Raw genomic sequence first — 19,139 nt, 5'->3', positions numbered from 1 at the left:
GCTGAACTACATAAGTGGGAGGGGTGATGCCCGAGTACGCGTACTGAGAGTTCATTGAGTTGGGCTACCAGTTCTGCCACTTGTCCTCTAGCTTGGCGCAGCTCCTGGGACTCCTTGGCCAGCTTGTCCTTCATCTTGTTCAGGGTCCTCATCATCTCTTCCTTCTCCAGCGTCTTTGTCTCACATTCTCGCTCCTTTCTCTCCAGCCGGCTCACGAGCTCCATGTGTTCTGGAGGGGATGGGACCACAGAGAAAGTGAGAGGAGAGAGGGGCCCAGGCATGAGGAAGGGGATGGGATTCCAGCAGGATAGGAACAGGGTGCAGGGAGTGGGTGTAGCTAGTTTAGGTGGACCCTCTCACCCTTCCGGAACTTCTCTGCTTGGTCCCGCCACTGCTTTACTTCGTTCTCATTGACGAGCCTGTTGAGAAGCGGAAGGGACCATGTGATGTTGACATTATCTCACCGCTTCCCGGAATACGGGCATCTCTATTCCCCAGAGAGACCGCTGACCTGTGCACACACAGGCTTCTCACCTGCCTCTCCAGGTCCCCATTCCTGCCCATTCTCACTCTGTGTCCTCATGGACTATGAGAATGCGAAGGACCACAAGTTATCTTCTAATCCAACTGCCAGTGTGACTGAGAGGTAAGGTAGATAGAGGACTGAATCCAGGCTATCTGCAGTACACACACACACACACACACACACACACACACACACACACACACACGCCAGACTAATGTGTAAGGGCATGGGGAGGTGTCCATCTGACAACAGGAGTGATGCAGCATGATTATGGGTACATCTGAGCCACAGGACAGCCTCATTCATAGCAAACTCTTCTAAAAGGGGTTAAAATTAGCTTTTCCTCAGACTCTAAAGTTATGAAGGACTGAATCCCATCATGACAGCCCAGTAATCATTACACTTTTACATCTGTTTATTAATCTACTCCATGCCACTGCACATGGAATCAGAGAGGACCACCTTGAGGGTTAGTTCTCTCCTTCAGCATGTGGGTTCCAGGGACTGAACATCAGGCTTCACAGCAAGCGTCTACACGTGATGAACAATCTTGCCGGCCCATGGTGAGATTTCTTTGGAGGGCCACTGTGGTGGTCGTTGGGGTGCTACATCCTTTACTACCCAAAGAGGTGTTCCTTGGGCATGGACAGAGTCTTGATTGTGTTCCCTGATTTGGGGAAGGGTACAGGGTAGAGTGGGTTCTACTTGGGGCCAAGCAAATGAAGATGGTAAAGAAGGGTTAATCAACCCAGACAGCGTGGCGGTGTTGTAACCTGTTGGCACCCCAAGAGTTTGCTGACACAGCCTGTGTGAGTGAAGCAGATGCCAGCTGGGGCCCTTGTGATTGAATTGGGATGACACCATCTGTCTATGAATCTCAGAGGACCATTTGTGAGACAACTAGAAGCATCAAACTCTAGGCCAGTATTGCTGGAGAAGCAATTGTTGATGGGAGGACCAAAAGCAGACACTCAGCCAGTTTCATGGTCCGTGAGTTGGGAAAGGCTCTTAGCAAGGAGATCTAGAAGACCTCAGTGTACTCATTTGCAGAGCCAGAGAGCAGGAGGTCAATTACTACACAGCCCACCCATTAAGACCTTTCCCCTTCCTCCCTCTTGTCCCCAGCTGCATCATGAAGGGTGTCAGAAACTTGAGTTAGCCAGTAGATCTGGGACACAGAAAGCCTCCTAGGAGCACCTAAATAGAGATAAGAAGAGTAAAAGCCAGTCACACCACATATATGCACAGGCCTGCAGATGTATCCATCTAGCATCAATACCACCACCCCATTCCTATTCTGACCTCTGGGCCCTTAGAGGAGAGATGTCTAAGGCTAAACCAGGTCTCATCTCAGGATCAACCCCCTATTTGCAGTAACTTCAAGTTATTTTAAAGACTTCTGCAGCCCAAGAAGACACAGAGGCTTCACTGGACCTGAGGAATCATCGTGTCTGCAGAGGAAATATTTCCCCACTAAATAATATGAAAATTTGCAGAAAACCACCTTATGATTGTTTTACCAGCTGTACTTGAGCAACAAGCCAGTTAGGGGCTGAAGGAAATCAACTTGATCATTTGAGCAAATAAAATGAGAATTGTTTAAAATCCACTTTGCATTTTGTCCCCTGAAGGACAATTAGCTCAAACTCATATCAAAATTAAATAAAAACCAGAGCATTAAAGTAGGTCTTATTAGTTCACCAATGTAAACATAATTGGTTTCTGTGTGTCCTATACACTGTAAAAGGTCTAGGGCTCTGAGAACCTCATACAATAGGTTTATGTTCAAAGGCCCCATGTCAGTGACCACCAAACCTGTAAAGAGCCAGCCCTAATAAGAGACCCCATCTCAAAGGAGATGGACAATGTACCTGTGGACAGTATCCCAGGTTGTCTGTTGGCTTTCACAAGCACATCCTACATGTGCATGCACACACATGGGTGTGCACATGACACATGAATACACTCTCCAAAACAAAAATAAATAAATAAATAAATAAATGAAAAAACAAATAAAACAATTCTCAGCTCTAACTGGAGGACTGGGCTGGCTCATGACTTATAGTTTACTGGCCAGTGCACTTCATAAATGCTCTTAGCCCTTCTGGCTAAGCATTGCAGAGGATCATGGAGAACAGAGAGTTGAGAGCATAACCCATACTCATACTCATACTGTCTAGCACAGTTATCAGTAGGCTTACAACATGGCTATTCACATTGAAATGAGACAAAATAAAGAATCCAGTCTCTAATTACACTTGCCATAAATGCCCAATACTCATAGGCCAAATAACAGCCACTGCATGGTTAATCTTGACAGGATCTAGTGTCACCAAAGAGGCAAACCTCTGGGCATATATGTGAGGAATTTCCCAGGTTGGGTTCACTGAGGAAAGAAGAACCCCCCATTACCATTCAGTGGGCTAGGGACGTGGGCCACATCTGGGGAAAGCCAACTGATGTCTCTCTGCACTCTCAGCAGCAGCAGCCTTAAGATCTTGCAGCCAGGTGATTATACACTCAGCTATGTACCAAAAGAAACGCAGCCTTCTTCCCTCCCTCCCTCCTTCCTTCCTTCCTTCCTTCCTTCCTTCCTTCCTTCTTCCTCCTTCTTCCTTTCCCTTCCTTCTCCCTCCCCCTTCTCTTCCTTCTTTCCTTCCTTTCTTCCTTCCTTTACATTGTCCAAGTATTTTGCCACACAAACAAGAAAAGTAACTAATCCAGCTGCCACACTGGACAGGGTCTTCTATATACTATGGAAAAGAGTTTCTGAAGTCTCACATGGGCTGGAGAGGGAGCAGAAGTTTGGCTAGGCAAGCCCAGAGGGAGAGAAGTAGGGCTGGCAGAGGCCAGCTGTAACTCACATGTTGACAATGTTCTTGACATTGAAGTTTTCCAGTGGGGCCAGGTCAGGGTCCATGCCCCGCTCATCCTGGAGAACGATCTGCTGAAGGATTCTATCCAGGAGCTGCCACTGCTGGAAGTAGCCACCATTCCGCTTGTCTGTGGGACAGAAGGCATTGCATCTGTCCTAAGCCCTGGAACTCCTGGAGTCCTTGTTCTGCCATGACTGCCTAGGCCCAGACCAGTAAGGCAAGCCCTTCCCCCTCTCAGGAAGCTCTTGGTCTGATGGAAGTGGCAGGGCTGCCACTAATCATGGAGAGTCGTGATCCAGTCAACACCTCATTATCTGCAGATGACCTTTCATGGCCTGGCCAACCCTCTTAACATTTTTCTACAGTGCAGAACGCTTCATCTTTCCTGTTGAGATCCTGGGCACACTGTGCCCTGGGGGCCCTGGGCGTACTGTGCCCTGGGGACCCTAGGCGTACTGTGACATGGGCATGCGATGGCTTTTTCTACTGTCTATAATAAAAAGGACCTGTTTGAAAATATTACATGCTCAAAAATGAAGTCCCCAGGGAGACTTGATTATTATCTTTGTTTTGACTTTACAGAAAAAGATGAATGGAAGCTGCTCCAGGAATGTACTGGGAGTATAGAATCAGTTAAAGAAGGGCTGCACAGAACCTAGGGAGGCTTCTTGGTGGACCTTGGTGACCTTGAACTATGAAGGGAAGGCTTCTTGTCCTCTCATCCCCATTGATGACAGTCCACCTGGATATTCACTCCCTTCTTATCCAACAGCCACTAACTACCTCTCCTTCCTCAGTCGCTTCATCTTTAATGGCCACTAGGAAAAATTACTTTAATCCTGACACCAGACACTTGTGTCTTCAAAGCCCATTTAGAGACAGAAGAGAGGGGCCCATTCACATTGCTATGGATCACCAAACAGAAGACCTCTGGGAGCAGAGGAAATCAGACCCCAGCAACTGCCATGAAGATCTGGGCTGAATTGGGGATTTAAAAAATTCTCTCTCTCTCTCTCTCTCTCTCTCTCTCTCTCTCTCTCTCTCTCTCTCTCTCTCTGTCTCTCTCTGTGTGTGTGTGTGTGTGTGTTATGTATGTCTGTGTGTATGTGTCCCTAAAGACAAGAAGAAGTTGTCAGATCCCATGGAGATGGAGTTAAGAGTATTTGTGAGAAACCAAATATGTGTTCTGGAAACCTGAACTCAAGAAGCAAGTGTTTTTGATTGTGAGCCATTTGTCCAGCCCTTGGACTGAGTATGGAGCACTGTATGTTCCTGGTGCAGCTCATTGTCTTTGTCTTTCCCTCATCATTCTGCCCACACCATGCTGTTACCTTGTCAGTTTGCTGTTTCTTGGAATGCAGTGTAATGTGGGCCACAGCTCACACTACATGCTTCATCTAAAGCCTGACCCCAAACCAAGAGAAGCAATATCTTTATGTGAAGAACTCACTCAAAAGTGATAGCTAGCAGGTTGTCCTGAGTTCAGGGATAATGTGCTGAGACCCTCTCATCAGACATGCCCCAAGCTGTAGTTGTCACCACCTCCATGACTTTGGTGATCCTGATTAGGCTGATAGTTACAGAGGACCAGAGAGATTTTCAAAATATTCTAATTTTGGAAAGCTGGATACAGTTTAGACTCATGTTCCATTACATTCTAGGGCAATGATGAATAATCTTGAATAATTTATTCTTATATTATTATCCTGAAACACATGGATCTTGAGAACTCAGCCACCTGCTCCCAAGATGCCATTTGTTGTCTATAAAGAGGGTGGGAGTAAAACTCAAAAGCAAAGCAAACATGAGGCTGGTGAGATGGTCCAGAATGGTAAAGTGTTGGCCACACATTCATTAGGACCCAAGTTCCATCCCTAGCATGGGACTCATGGACTCTGGACCAACAGCTAGGGAGCCTGCATGGGACCCACCTAGGCCCTCTGTGTAGCTTGTCTGTTTGTGGGGCAGTGGGACCAGGATCCATCCCTGATTCATGATCTGACGTTTTAGAGTCCATTTCCTATGGTGGGTTGCCTCACTCAACCTTGATGCAGGAGGAGGAACTTGGCCCTGCCTCAACTTGATGTGCCAGGCTCTGTAGACTCCCAGAGAGCCCAATTTGCCCTTTCTAAGGAGTGTATGGGGCATGGGGTAGGAGGAGTGGAGGGTGAGGGAACTGTGGTTGGTATGTAAAATTAATAAAAACTTAAAATACTAAAAGAAAGAAAAACCCTGAATCTGTATAAAGGGGCAGGGGAGGCAGAAGTGAGAGGAGCCCCGAGGCTCACTGGCCAGCCAGCCTAACTGAATCTGTGGTCTCCAGGTTCAGTGAGAAACTTTTGTCTCAAAAAATAAGGGGGAGGGGTGGCTGAAGGAGACACGTGATAATGACTTCTGGCACACATGCACAAGTGAACACACACATGCATGCACACACACTCATGTACTCACGCACATACACATCCATACACAATCACACACTATAGTCAAAGCAAGCAAAGCAACATGAGCATTGTATATCTGTTCTGTTTCCCTAAACATGAACCTTTCTTTTGCAAATGACAAGAAGACTCAATGTCCTCACCATGCTGCTTGTTGGACTACAAGTTTGGAGTTATTTCAACCCTGTACTTAGCTCCACCCCCAGGATGACAGAAGGCAACCCAAGGAGGGGGGAACCTGAGTCACTAGGCCTGCCTCCTGAAGACACAGAGGGAACTGTGTCAGACTAGCAGGTCCAGCAAGCTCTCAAACACAGAGTCACATCCACCTGGTGGCTCAAGACCAAGTGGCGAGACAGTGGTGGTGAGAGCAGGGTACTCACATGGCATCTGCAGGCAGTGATGCAGCACAGAGAGTAGGCAAGGGTAGGCCTCCGTGTACTTCAGCTTCTTGTGGATCAGCTCAAACATCTGGGAGGCACTTTTCGTGTCGATGTGGACCTGGAGAGTTTAGGCCGCAGTGAAGGGCAGAGCCAGACATCCAGGAAGAAACAAAGGGCTGGAAGATACTATTTCCGTCCTCCCAGCTCCATCTATCTCTGGGGAAAAGTTCCCCTTTCCTGACGATCATCCAGGAACAGAGGATGAAAGCAGGGATGGCGGTAGGAATTATACAGCCCCATTTCCCAATCTGAGCACTCCAGGCATCTTGGAGCAGATAATCCTTTGGTGCAGGGTGGGGCATTCCATGACTTGAAGAATAGTTAGTGCTGTCCCTAGCCACTGCCCCTCTACTAGATGCCAATGGTCTCCTCCCTCTTCCCTCCCCACATTGTGTCTTCACGGAGAGGCAGGAGTGAAATCACCCTGACTAAGGGAAGGAACAGGGCACAGATGCTTCCAAGTAGCAGGTGGCCTGTAGCTCAAGGCCCAGATATGCTCTAGTTATGTGACAGCTAGTAGCCTGCTAAATTCTCTAATCTCAGACCCCTTATCTGCAATCCCAGGCTTTGTGAGTATGTAATGGGTGACGTGTAATACCTGTAGCCCCACCCCAAATGAGGCTATTGTTTAGGGAGGACTGCATGATACAGCATGTAAGCAATGGAGCTGTGTGCATTTTGAGCCACTGAAGCCCAGATGAAATGGTTTGGTTCACTTAGCACTATTTGCCTTGGGATAGAAAGGGGCAATCTGAGAAATTAGGGGCAGCAGGGAAAAGCCAGCTAGGAACAGAATTTGAGGTGAAGTATATTCATGCACTGGCTGTCTTACTTAGGGGCTTTTGGTTTCTTAGGGGCAAATGACCAGGTATGGCTCATGAGGTAAGGTCCCCAGAGGAAACACATCACTAGAATTCAATCAGAAAACAGGACCTGGCCATAGGGTACCACTGGGGACACAGCCAGCACTGGACTAACTTTAAGCACAGGATCTGGAGTGGTTGTGGGGCTTCCCGGGACCCCATAAAACTGTCCCACCACCACAGACACCTCACCATGTCAAACCTCCGGGCCAGCTCCAGGTCATCCTCATTCCGGACCATCTCAAAGAAGTCTAAATGCCTAGACAGACGGGAGATAGATGGGGGTGCAGAGAAAGTGTTAATAAAGCGAGAACATCCCCAGTGCAGGATTTCAGCCCCTCAATATCCCATTGACTATCTGAAAGTTTTATTCAGGTGAGGTTAAGGAAAGACCAGAAAGATGCCAAACAATATATGCCAACCCCCAATTCCTTGATAAGATTTAATGGTCTTCTTTTAGGGTGGTCATGCCAAGGTCCAGTCACCACAGATCTACACTTTTCCACTTGGACATTGTTGACTTGTTAGGTACGGTTGTCCTTGGTGATTCGAAGAAGCTGCGTTGTGTGCTCCAGGTTATTTTTCTTATCCCTGACATTTACCCATAAGATAACGGTAGTGCTCTCCCAGACATGGTTGAAAACCAAAGGACACCCCCACCTATTTCTGAATGTCGCTGAGAGGATTGTCCACCCTGATTGAGGACCACTGAGCTCATCTATCTGTAATGTCAGGGAGGAGATAAGCAGGCCAGCACGGGTTCACCTGTTGCACACAGTGCTGATTCTGAGTTGAGACTTCCTATGGCAGTTGGTCCCCAGGGGAAGAACAGTCTTCTCTAAGGTCCTAGCCACCCCCACTGAGAGGAGCTGTCACCACAGGTTTATGGTGGGTCTGGGAAGCAGATGCCTTACTTGTCCAGGATGGCATTCTCATGTTGTCGGAGTTTATCTATCACTGGCTGGATCCCCAGCATCAGGAACTCATACCGGAGATGTAGGCGGAATTCGAGGTTGTCCTGAGGGTCACCAAGGGAAGACCAGACTCAGTGGCTCATCTCATGTCCAAGAGAAACACCCGTAGACTCTGTCAGCACCACCTCAGCCATAGTCCCATGCCATGTCGTGCAGCAAATTCATCGAGAACCCTTTCCAGAGACTGCCTATAACCTTGCTTTTCCCTTAAAGCCAGCCTGCCAATCAGCCCCTATTCTCCCCCACTTTACTCCCAGGTCAGTGTTTGCTCACTCTCTGGTATCAAAGAGTAGTGCTGTAAAACTACAGAGCCAGTGGGGGGATTGGCTATTTTCATGTTCCACTTTCTAGTTTGTGCCCTTGACAATGCTTTTGCTTCCTCATTCGTAAAATTGGCTTAAAATTATTTATCTGTGGGATTGGTGTGGTGGTTTGGATGATAATGACCTCCATGGGCTCATATATTTGAATGCTTGGTCCACAGTTGGTAGAACTATTTGGGAAGGATTAGGAGGTGTGGCTTTGTTGGAGAAGGTGTGTCACTGGGGGTGGACTTGAGGTTTCAAAATCCTGCACCATTCCCAGGTAGCACTCTCTGCTTGTGCTTGTGAATCATATATAAGCTCTCAGCTTCTGCTCTAGGGCTATGCTTGCCTGCCTCATGCTGTGCTCCTTCCTATGATGGTCATGGACTTACCTTCTGACAGTGTAAGCCCCAGAAAACTGTTTCTTTGGCCAGGCATCTCATCATAGCATAAAAAGGGTAACTAAGATAGAGGTTGGTACCAGGGATTGGGCTATTGCTGTGACAAGCTGAACCATGATGGTTTTTGAACTTTGTGACTTTGAACTAGAAAAGTGGTTGAATTCTGTAAGTGAATGAGGCTTAACTGGCCAGGCTAGCTGGGGACTGGAAATCAAGTGCTGTGAACAAAGTGGACCATGGAAATGAGAAAAATATTAGCAACTGGCTTAGAGATAATTCTTGTGATATTTCCTCAAAGAATGTGTGGCTGTTGCCCCTTGCCCCAAGAATCTGATAGATTGAAGAGTTTTGAACTATTTCCACTTGCAGAGGAGATTTTGAGACAGATTTTAATACTGACTATCTCTAGGTTATTAGTGATCAAGTCTCTTTCTTCTTCCCACTTGCTGATAAGGATGCAGGCTCTCAGCTATTGTTCCCACGCCATGCCTGCCTGCCTATTGCCATGCTGCCTACCATGATGGTCATGAACTCTAACCTTCTGAAACTGTAAGCCTAATAAATTCTTTCTTCTATAATTTTTCTTGGCCATGGTGTCTCATCACAGCAACAGATAAGTAATTAAGACAATTCATATTGTTAAAAATTTCCTGCTATGGTATAACTACCAACAGGTCAGGGGAAATAACAGTCTTAAAAAGCAGGTACTGACAAAGTCACATGATGTCACCATCTTAGGATTAGATTATTCCCTAGAATATCTTATATAATTCAGGTGATAAGAACTGCGAATGCATACATACATTCTCTCTCTCTCTCTTTCTCTCTCTCTCTTTCTCTCACTCTCTCTCTCTCTCTCTCTCTCTCTCTCTCTTTCTCTCTCTCTCACACACACACAGAGGCATTCTGGCAAGGAGGAGGAGGAAAGATTGTTAGTGGCTCTCTTAGCTTCTTTTATCCTTTGGGTTGAACTCAACTGGAGCATTGGCATGCCTTAGAATCTAAGACTTCAGCTGTTTTCAGGTTTCTCTAATATTACTGTTGTAATATTATATAGTAATTAGACTGGAAATCCCATTCTGTCCCCAGAAGGAGAGAACCAGCAGCCACCCTTCCTAACCCTCATAGGCCTTTGGTTGAGTGAAGCTAGACTCATGGAGGCTTTCCTTCCATTGCCCCAAGTAAAGGAGGTAAGAAGTTCTAAAGATATTTGAAGATGACAATGGCAGCAGTGGTCACACCAACCAGTTGTCTCCATCCTTCTCTCTATCATTTGTCTAGAAAGCTCTCAAACTCACATACTACCTGAGGGCCAAGAGTAAAAGGAAGGGGCCTCACCTCTCCAGCCCCAGCATTGAGGACAGCATTGATGAAGGACATGATGGCTGTCTTTAGGTTTACCTCATCCCGGTACCGACCCAAACTTCGATCCAGCTCATTCAGCAGTGTCTAATGGGAAGACAGGAACAGTTGGGAAGAAGATTCAGAATGCTACCAGAGAACCCTGTTCTATTGCTCTGCCTGGTCATGCCTCCCCAACTTATGGGGTCCACCCCAGTTCTTCACACCCCTGGCTTCCTGCTCAGCCCTCAGGGCTTTGGGTTCCCCTGCTGCTCTCTGACTCTGCACCAGCCATTGTCAGTCCCTGGCCATTCTTACATAGTTCCCCAACCTCATGGATGCTACTTGTAATCTGCATTCTCAGGCTGGTCCAGTGTCTGCAAACTTGGCACTCACCCAGTCCTAAAATCTTGACCCCAGCAACTGTACTCAATTCAACATTTCTTGTCTGGGCTCCTATCATGAGGCAGGTGCTGATCTCAAATAGCTAGAGCCACAAAAACATGAAATAAACCAGTATTTCAGCCTCAATGATCCACAGTCTAGTAAGAGGACAAATCTATGTTGAAAGCCAGACCACAGCTCCAAACATATCATTTCTTATGTCTTTTGAGAGAAGCCGTCTGGGTCCTAGATCTTCCTTCCTTCCATGCGTGGACACACAGTCTACAAGACACCCCTTCCCTTCACGTTCCTTTATATGGTTCCCAGTCTCTCAGCTTTACCCCATGTCACCCCATCCATCCCCAGCTCATGGCCCAACCCTCCAACCCATTGCCCACCTGGAAACGAGTGCGCTCGGCTGCATACACCTGGTAGTGTAGCATGGCCTGGAGAACCTTCTTGTGGCCTCCGGGCACAAGGCACACTGCACCCAGGATTTCCAGTACTGCCACCTTAGTCTTGCTGTTCTCCGTGCGCAGGCTCTGTGCAATGGTACTGATGGCCTCGGGCTGTGCCAGAACATGTGCCCGTCCCTGGGAGTTGTTCATCAGAGCCTTGATGCAGCCAATGAGAGAGGTGTGGATTCGGCTCTCACACGTGGCATGGTCCATGCTCCGGAGGAAATTCAGCAGACAGGTCAAGCCTTCCAGCTCGATGAAGCGGGTCACAAACCTAAGCCAAAGCCCCCAAAAAACTTACTGTTTTTGTCTTCCACACACATCTTGCAAATAGCTACTCATATGCACACCATTCACCATGCCCTAGCCACAGCAGCCTCCTGGCTCATTCACGAGTTTATCCATAGGCCCCAAATCTCATCCTTTCAGAAGACTCAGTTAAAAATTCTTTAAATCAAAACTTACATTTATTTATTTATTTATTTATTTATTTATTTTTGTGTGTATGTGTGTATAAACACCTATGTGTGCAGGTGTCTAAAGAGGCCAGAAGAGGCACTGGATCCCTGGATGTGGAATTAAAGGCAGTTGTAAGCCATCCAATGTGGGTGCTAGGGGAAGAGCTTTGGTCTTCTGGAAGAGCAGGAAGTGCTCTTAACTGCAGAGCATCTCTCAAGTCCCAGAGTGTTGGGAACGCAATATGGAGGTCCTTGTACTCACAGGTCTCCAGGGAAACCAGGAGTGTTAAGCACACAGGATTGTCCTCTTAAAGGAAAGGATGTAAAATCCTTCATCCAGAAAGTTAGGGATTGGAGGTGACTGACAGCCTGGTGGTCTTCTTATCTTGTGATCATGCCATATCAAACTATTGCAGCCAGAACCAGAGGTGGCTAGTCATCTAAATGACCCTCATAGCCAGGGGCTCCCCAAGCTCCCACGGTCAGCACCAGAGGTGGCTAGTAGCCCATATGACCTCTATAATATCTGTATGACCAAGACCAGGCCAGACCCTTCCCTAGCACAGGGAGCCTATCTCTAGAACACATCTTGGAGGAAATGACATGTACTCTGAGTTGAGTTTCAATGCAATTACAATTCTTAGTGCATCAGGGAAACTTCTTTTCCAAATTCTACTCTGTTTAAATTTATTAGGAATAAACTTCTTGGCATCAGATTCTCCTGAAGTTTTAATCCAGGTTGACAGAAGTCATTCTGAATTGAGTTTTCATTCTTATTTCTTGCAGTTTTTTTTCACCCTTTGTGTCTACAGACCCCCTCACACACACACACCAAACTTCTTACATTTTATTTTTTACTGTGTGTGTGTGTGTGTGTGTGTGTGTGTGTGTGTGTGTGTGTGTGTGTGTGTGCGCGCGCGCGCGTGCATGCTCTGTGTATGTGTGTGTGTGCATATGGATGAGATGTTAATTGCAGGTGTCCTCCTCTATTGCTCTCTCCCCTGTTTTCTGAGACAGGCTCTCTCAGTGAACCTGGACCTTGTCAATTCAGTTATTCTGGCTGGCCAGCAAGCTCCAGGGCATCGATTACCTCTGCCTCTCAGCACCACGATCACAGATATGTGGCTTTTAAATGGGTGCTGGAGATCTGACCTCAGGTCCTCATGCTGGTACAGCAAGGACTTCACCCACTGAGCAATTTCCCTGGCCCTCATACTTCCATTTGAAATACTGTGTACTGTGGTGGTATCCCACCAAAAGGCTCATGTATTGAAAGTTCTCCCCCAACTGCTAAGCTAGTTTGGGAGGTTCTAGAAACTTTAGGAGATGGGGGTAGCTGAAAGAAGTGTCACTTGAGTTATTGTGTTTCTGCTTCCATACTCTCTTTTCTTCCTTGTCCCCTGTGAGGGGAACAGCCTCTGCCATGCACTCCTGTAACCATAGAGTTCTCCTTAGCACAGGCCAGAGCCAAAGCTGAGTAACCATAGACTGAACCTTCTGAAACTCCTTTTTCCCTTCAGTTGCATTTTTGTCTCAGTGATAGCAAGATAATTCACGCCCTAAATCTGCATATCACTGACTGTCATTTGCATAGCTAAGAGGGGGGCATGGGCAAAGTCATGATTATAATTAGTATAGTGGGTCAACCTGAAGACTCATCTCTAACCAGAATGGCTTTGGGAGAAATTTAGACAGGTGACCAGAAAACACTTCAGCATGGGGAGACCATTATACTCAGATCAGGGGACCAAGGCTGGGAAGCTCCATTTCAGGAGACCCTGAAAAACAGCACTTCCCTGATGCTTAACATACAGCCATTTAGCCTAGCCACTCTTAATCTGGAGTCTGTATTCCTATAAAGAGCCTACGGGAAGCACTCACTCAGAGTCCAAAGACCTCTATGGGAAAAGAGAATTACACTTTTATCTTGGATAACCTCTAAGTGAAAACTAGCATTCCTTCAATAACAAATGTAGGATACCAACCACAGAACTGCCAGTGGAATCAGAGACTTTGTCACCTCAAATAAATCGCCGCTATTTTCATATCAAATTAGAGCTGTTGCAGATATCTCAAAATATCACTTTCACCTATTGGTTCTTCAGTATTACAGTGCTCACCGCACCCGCCTGCTGCCAGTTCTCACTGCTCAGGCATTAAAAGGCACATTTATTGCTATCACCTGCATTTTTTAATATTTGTGAGCCTTTTTTAATTGAATTGCTTTATTCTTCAACTCTGTTTGTGTATTTTATGCTGTTATTTAAAACCATTACTTCAGGAAGCAAGATTTTAGCTTTTATCTATGTATCTATATGTGAGACAGCTATGGCAATGCATAAAAAATTAATGGTAGAGACCTTCCTTAATTTAGTAGCATAATTAAGGATCTGAGAAAATGGTCATGAATTGAGTTCAGAACCAATATTTATAGTTAATATGTAAATGTATCTCTATGAATTTTGTGTTGTGTAAATATCAACCGAGTATGTTCTCAATTGAAGTTAGCAATATATATTTTTCCTGATTTTATGCTTTTCTGTATTGCACAGTTCTACAATGATGTCATGTGATTCCTAAAATCAGAATTTTACTAAGGGGAATTAAAACGAATATTTGATTATATACTATCTTCATCACGGATCATGGACATAAAGCCAAGTACATGCCTAATAGAAAGACCATACATAATAGCAAACTGTAGAAAAATAGTTGGGTAATTAGTGTTGTATACCAATATTATTTTGGATATCATTTATTTAATCTGTAGTTGATATAATTTAAAATATAATCGCAAATGGGTCTAATAACTCATTTGCAAGATTGCTGAGTATTTAACAGTAGGTTTAGAAGCCACTGGAGGCACACCACTGGGAAGAGTCAAAAGCAACAAACTATTGTGGTTCTTGGCTGCCTCAGGATCTTCACTGTGGTCTAGGAGGCGGGAGAAGTATTCTGTGACCTTTGGACACCCATCCTTCCCCTTTCCTTCCTGCTTGGCTCCCACTCTAGATGGCTAGAGCACACCCTTAGACTCCACACTGCCCCCTAGTGTGAGGAGGATTTCTCAACCCACGCCCTCCTCCTTCCTCAGAAAGTCCTTTATTATACAACGCCTGCCCTCAATTCCTCTTTTCAGAATGTCTCAGGACCCAAGGTTTGTCCACTTCCCCACATCATTTCCCCTCCTACCCACAACCTCCCAGCAACCCACGAGAAAAACGGGAACTGGAAGCAAAGAAGATAAAAGTAGATCTTATGAAATTCTGCATGTAACCTTGGCCAATAGGGCCAACCTACAGCAGAGCACTATGCAAGGCTTCAGAATGACAGAGCCACTGGGAAGAGGCATAGAAGGAAGAAAGTGATTGAGAGGGTGCAATCAAAGTCACCTCATGGGCTGTGTCCGGAGGGCTGTCTTCAGGTCTTCTACAACTTGGTTCCTTGTGTCTGTCTCCTTTTCATCAAATTCATACAGGTTCTGCATCTGAGGCCCACAGGCAAAGCAAGTAGAAGTCATACTGAGCTGTTTGCCTTCCCCTGAGAGGCTTCTGCACTCGCAGGGTAGCTGTGCCCGTGGAGCACACCCTTGCCTTGGGAAGGGCAAGGGCTCAGAGGATGCTTTACTACTATGAGAGACAGACTCTGAGAGGACCAGGATCTGGCCTGTGACTTAATTTCCCATAAGTAGGAAATAGAGGGAATTACTGGCCCAGGCTATTTCCCAAGATTTATGATGCCCAACTGGGCTAATAAGTATTTAACTCATTGAGAGGACTCCAATGTGCAAGGAGGTGGGTTGTGTAAGATCCGAGAATCACTGGAAAGCTGCTGAGCCTTACAGGGCATGGCACTGGAGGGCAGGGAAGGCGGTTTGGTGTCAGGGGGGTATCGCTGGCTTCCTATACCTGGCTCTGTGGGGCAAGGCAAGAGAAGAATAGACACATACCGAAGCCATGGAGTTGATACGTTCAATGTAATAGTCAGGCCAGCTGGTTGCCAGCTTGTTGGGGTCCTCCTGCTCCTGGAACATGAGAGACAGACTCAGGTGTGTCCAACCATGGCCCACGGGACACATGTATCCCAGGGTAGCTACAAATGTGGCCCAACACATTAGTGGTGACAGTGTTGTGCCACAATGTCAAAGGTTGGTACTTCTGGATGGACAGCCCCATAGGCTAAGACTGAAGCATCACTTGAAGTCTGTAGAGGGATCAGTTCCTACCCACAGGGGAAGTCTGTGGAAGCTGCAGATCCTCCATAGGTTTCTGTTTCTTCCTTGGTGAAATATTGACAATGAACACAGATTTGTGTGACTCCCAAGGGAGTGCAGAAAACTGGGTAGGGGTCATTTTCAATGAACCACATGTGCAAAAAAGCATATTTTCCTGCTATTTCTGTTTTGCTTATAGTTAATAAATACCATTTATTTATTTGTTTACCATTTGAGCCTCACACAATTTAATATTTTTATGCCTTCCTTTTGTGTGTATGGATGTGCATGTTTGTGCAGGTGCATACATATGTGTGCACATACATGTGTGCACACATGGAGAGGAAGACCTGGGCATAACCCTGATGTTGTACCTGGCCCTGGCCACCTTGTTTTTGACACAGGGTCTCCCACTTGTCCAGAGTTCTTTAAGTAGTTTAGGATGGATAGCCAGCAAGCCCCAAGGGGCCCACTCTCTCTGCCTCCCCACCACCAGGATTATAAATGTGCTGACCACCACACTTGGATTTTTGTTAAACGTATACTCTGTGGCTCAAACTCAGCTCCCTATGCTTGTTCACCTTATCGGTGGACTCCCTCTCCATCCTGCTTGCTTTAGATAAAAATTGCCTTACTGACTGAACTTTCTTCCCAGACCACACTTGGTTTTTCTTTACAGTTTGCTCTCACAATTCTAGTGTGTAACTAACACTGTCTCTTGAATGAATTAAGGAAAAGAAGGAAGGAAGGAAGGAAGGAAGGAAGGAAGGAAGGAAGGAAGGAAGGAAGGAAGGAGGAAAGAAAGAAGGAAGGAAGGAAGGAAGGAAGGAAGGAAGGAAGGAAGGAAGGAAGGAAGGAAGGAAGGAAGGAAAAATGATTAATTATCAGAGCTGCCACTGCCTGCTGGGATCCCTGAGGAGGGCAGAGGGCTGGGGAGCACCTTCTTCTTGCTGCAGTAGATCTGCCATTTCTTCTCGGGTGGCAGTGCAAACACAGCCTCTCGGTTTTTGTCTGTGAGGTCCAATTCATCCTACAAAGAGGAGAGGAATCATGCCTGAGTATGAAGCTCTACCGGAGATCAGAACATCCCAAACTACTCCACAGCCTATGTTCCTCCTCCCAGAAGCTTACACACACCAAAGGCATTTCTTGTTCTATGAGAAGCAGAGCCTCAAGCCTCTACCTCCTCAACCAAGCCCAGTTTTTTCTACCCAGTGCTCCTTTGCTTCCTGCCCACACCTCCTGTCTTTGTAAATCCCCTTGCGGCTCCAGGCCACCCTGTTTCCACCTTTCCAGCCTTTGCTTTGCTGTTCCCTCATCCAGTGCATGGCTCTTTGTCTTCACAGTCTGCTAACACCCTAGGTTAAGACCTGATAAAAAGAGGTCCCATGCCATTAGACAGCCTTACCTCTTTCTCAGATCTTTCCATCCCACTGCCTACCTATTGAGTCTCTCCTCTGAATTGTCCTGGATCTTTCAAGCTAAGCATGGGCTGGAATAGCTGAGCCAGAGAGATGAGGGCCAGAGTCTGAGCAGGGGGAATGGGACACCATCCTGAAGGAGGCATTGACATTGATCTGCAACCCTTCCACCTTCAGGACACCAGGTGAGGCTGTGCAAGGCTCAGGGCTATACCACCTGAGAGGCAAGCCTCTGAGGTTGTCATATTTTGGGGTCATTCTCTTGGATAATGGGTTTGGCTGTGCTGGGTGTCTTCTAAAGAGCCATTTTGTCTTTTGTTTTGTTCTCTCTCTCTCTCTCTCTCTCTCTCTCTCTCTCTCTCTCTCTCTCTCTCTCTCTCTCTCTCTCTCTCTGTGTGTGTGTGTGTGTGTAATGAGTACATCTACTAATGGAGGCCAGAAGAGAGTATCAGATCCTCTGGAGCTGAACTAACAGGCAGTTGTAAACCACTCAGTGTGGTACTGGGAACCAAACTTGGCTCCTCAGTACACTCTTAAACTCTGAGCTATCTCTACAGCCCTAGAGCTTTAGGGAGAACATTTAAGATTTCTCCTTCCCTAGGTCAGAACTGTTAAGTAGAAATATAATGGGAGCAGCATATTTTAAAATGTTCTAGTCACACTAAAAAAAATTAAAGAGGAAAAAATAGATGAAGTTAATTTTAATGTTACATTTTATTTCAACTAATATACCTAAAATATGACCATTTCAATGTGTAATAAATGTAAAAAATATCAGTAATATATTTTACATTTTTGCTTTTCTTTTTCTATTTTTTCTCCTTTTGAGATAGGTTCTCTTGTAGCTCAGACTGGTCTGGAATTCACTATGTAGCCAGGATGACTTTGAACTCCCCATCCTCCTGCCACTGGGCGCATATACCACATGCTTTAAGATAATGCAAATCAGCTTGCCTGCTGTCGAAATTAAACCAGTCTACAGATTTTGTGACAAGGAGACACACTTTTATCGACCTGTTCTCTGCACAGCCCAGGAGATGGTCTTCTTAGATCTTAGGTAGGAACCACCCACCTCTGCCTCCGTATCTCTAGTATTCATCTCCCTGTTCCAAGGCTCTCAGGATCCCCTGGAGAACCCCACTTTCTGCTTACTTCAGAAATTAAAGGCTCCTATAGAAATCCCAGAAAGCAACTGAGAGAGAGAGAGAGATCAAGAGTTCTCAATGTCTCTTTTCACGATGTGACCCCTTCTAATGGCAGCTAGGCTGGTCTAGCACCAGATGGTCCAGAACCAAAAGGAAATGGAGGCAGATACTTTGTCCTGGGGACCATTTTATAGTCCATGTCATGGTGTCTGCCTCAGTGAGGGTCTGTTTTCTCTTCAGGGAAGGTGCTTTAGGAAGCACTGCCTTACCCCTGAAAAGAGCTTTGTGGAGCAGAGAACTCAGTACACAGACTCCTGGCCTCTGCCCTTCTCTGCTATCTATCAACCCATTTCCCCCATCATCAGAGCCCTCTCAACCCTTCCCAAACTGACCACCAGCTCTGCAAAGCGGACATTGAGTTCCTCTGGGTTTGGGATGGGACCGGAAAAGTCCAGATAATGCAATGAATGGCTGTCCCGGAGGTCGATCTCTGGGAGGTCACTGCCTCCAAAGCAGCAAAGGAAGCCCAGGCCATGGTGACTCCTCTTGCTGAAAGCCATGGTCACTGCAGGCTGGGATGGTCAGCAGGCAGGTGTGTTAGGTCCTCATTGGCACAATCTAGGTAACAGGACAGAGAGAGCAGGTGGTCATGAGAAAGAGCCATACAGGTAGAAACAGAGGCCACTCTGCCTTCAGAACCCTTGTCACAGAGACTGTTGGGGCCCATTAGCTCAATATCAAAGACCTGTCCCTTCTCTCAAAGACTCTCTGCTTCTTCCAGCCCCCTTCACCTGAACTTATTCAGCTGACTTCACCAGACTAGCAGTCATGAACATTTCCCCATTTCCTTTCTTTGTCCCTAGAGAAGTGAAGGGGATGGAAGTCACAAC

At 46.3% G+C, this 19,139-nt stretch overlaps 1 protein-coding gene across 4 annotated transcripts in view; it reads right to left on the bottom strand.

The window, feature by feature from the left end:
- Daam2 (dishevelled associated activator of morphogenesis 2) overlaps positions 1-18,809 on the bottom strand; it is a 42,146-nt gene extending 23,337 nt beyond the window's left edge. For all 4 annotated transcript variants that reach the window (XM_035451165.1, XM_035451166.1, XM_035451167.1 and 1 more), the window contains exons 1-12: positions 18,642-18,809; positions 16,624-16,713; positions 15,420-15,494; positions 14,863-14,957; positions 10,953-11,286; positions 10,168-10,278; positions 8,064-8,167; positions 7,342-7,408; positions 6,227-6,344; positions 3,391-3,529; positions 361-419; positions 45-229 (exon numbers count right to left, since the gene is read on the bottom strand). In XM_035451165.1, the coding sequence (XP_035307056.1) occupies positions 45-229; positions 361-419; positions 3,391-3,529; positions 6,227-6,344; positions 7,342-7,408; positions 8,064-8,167; positions 10,168-10,278; positions 10,953-11,286; positions 14,863-14,957; positions 15,420-15,494; positions 16,624-16,713; positions 18,642-18,809 (1,545 nt within the window). The remainder of the gene's footprint in view (positions 1-44; positions 230-360; positions 420-3,390; positions 3,530-6,226; positions 6,345-7,341; positions 7,409-8,063; positions 8,168-10,167; positions 10,279-10,952; positions 11,287-14,862; positions 14,958-15,419; positions 15,495-16,623; positions 16,714-18,641) is intronic.
- Positions 18,810-19,139: the final 330 nt, after the last annotated feature.

This window comes from Cricetulus griseus, assembly GCF_003668045.3.
Source record: "Cricetulus griseus strain 17A/GY chromosome 1 unlocalized genomic scaffold, alternate assembly CriGri-PICRH-1.0 chr1_0, whole genome shotgun sequence".
Taxonomy (NCBI): domain Eukaryota; kingdom Metazoa; phylum Chordata; class Mammalia; order Rodentia; family Cricetidae; genus Cricetulus; species Cricetulus griseus.
This window is presented reverse-complemented; position numbering and strand designations above follow the sequence as displayed.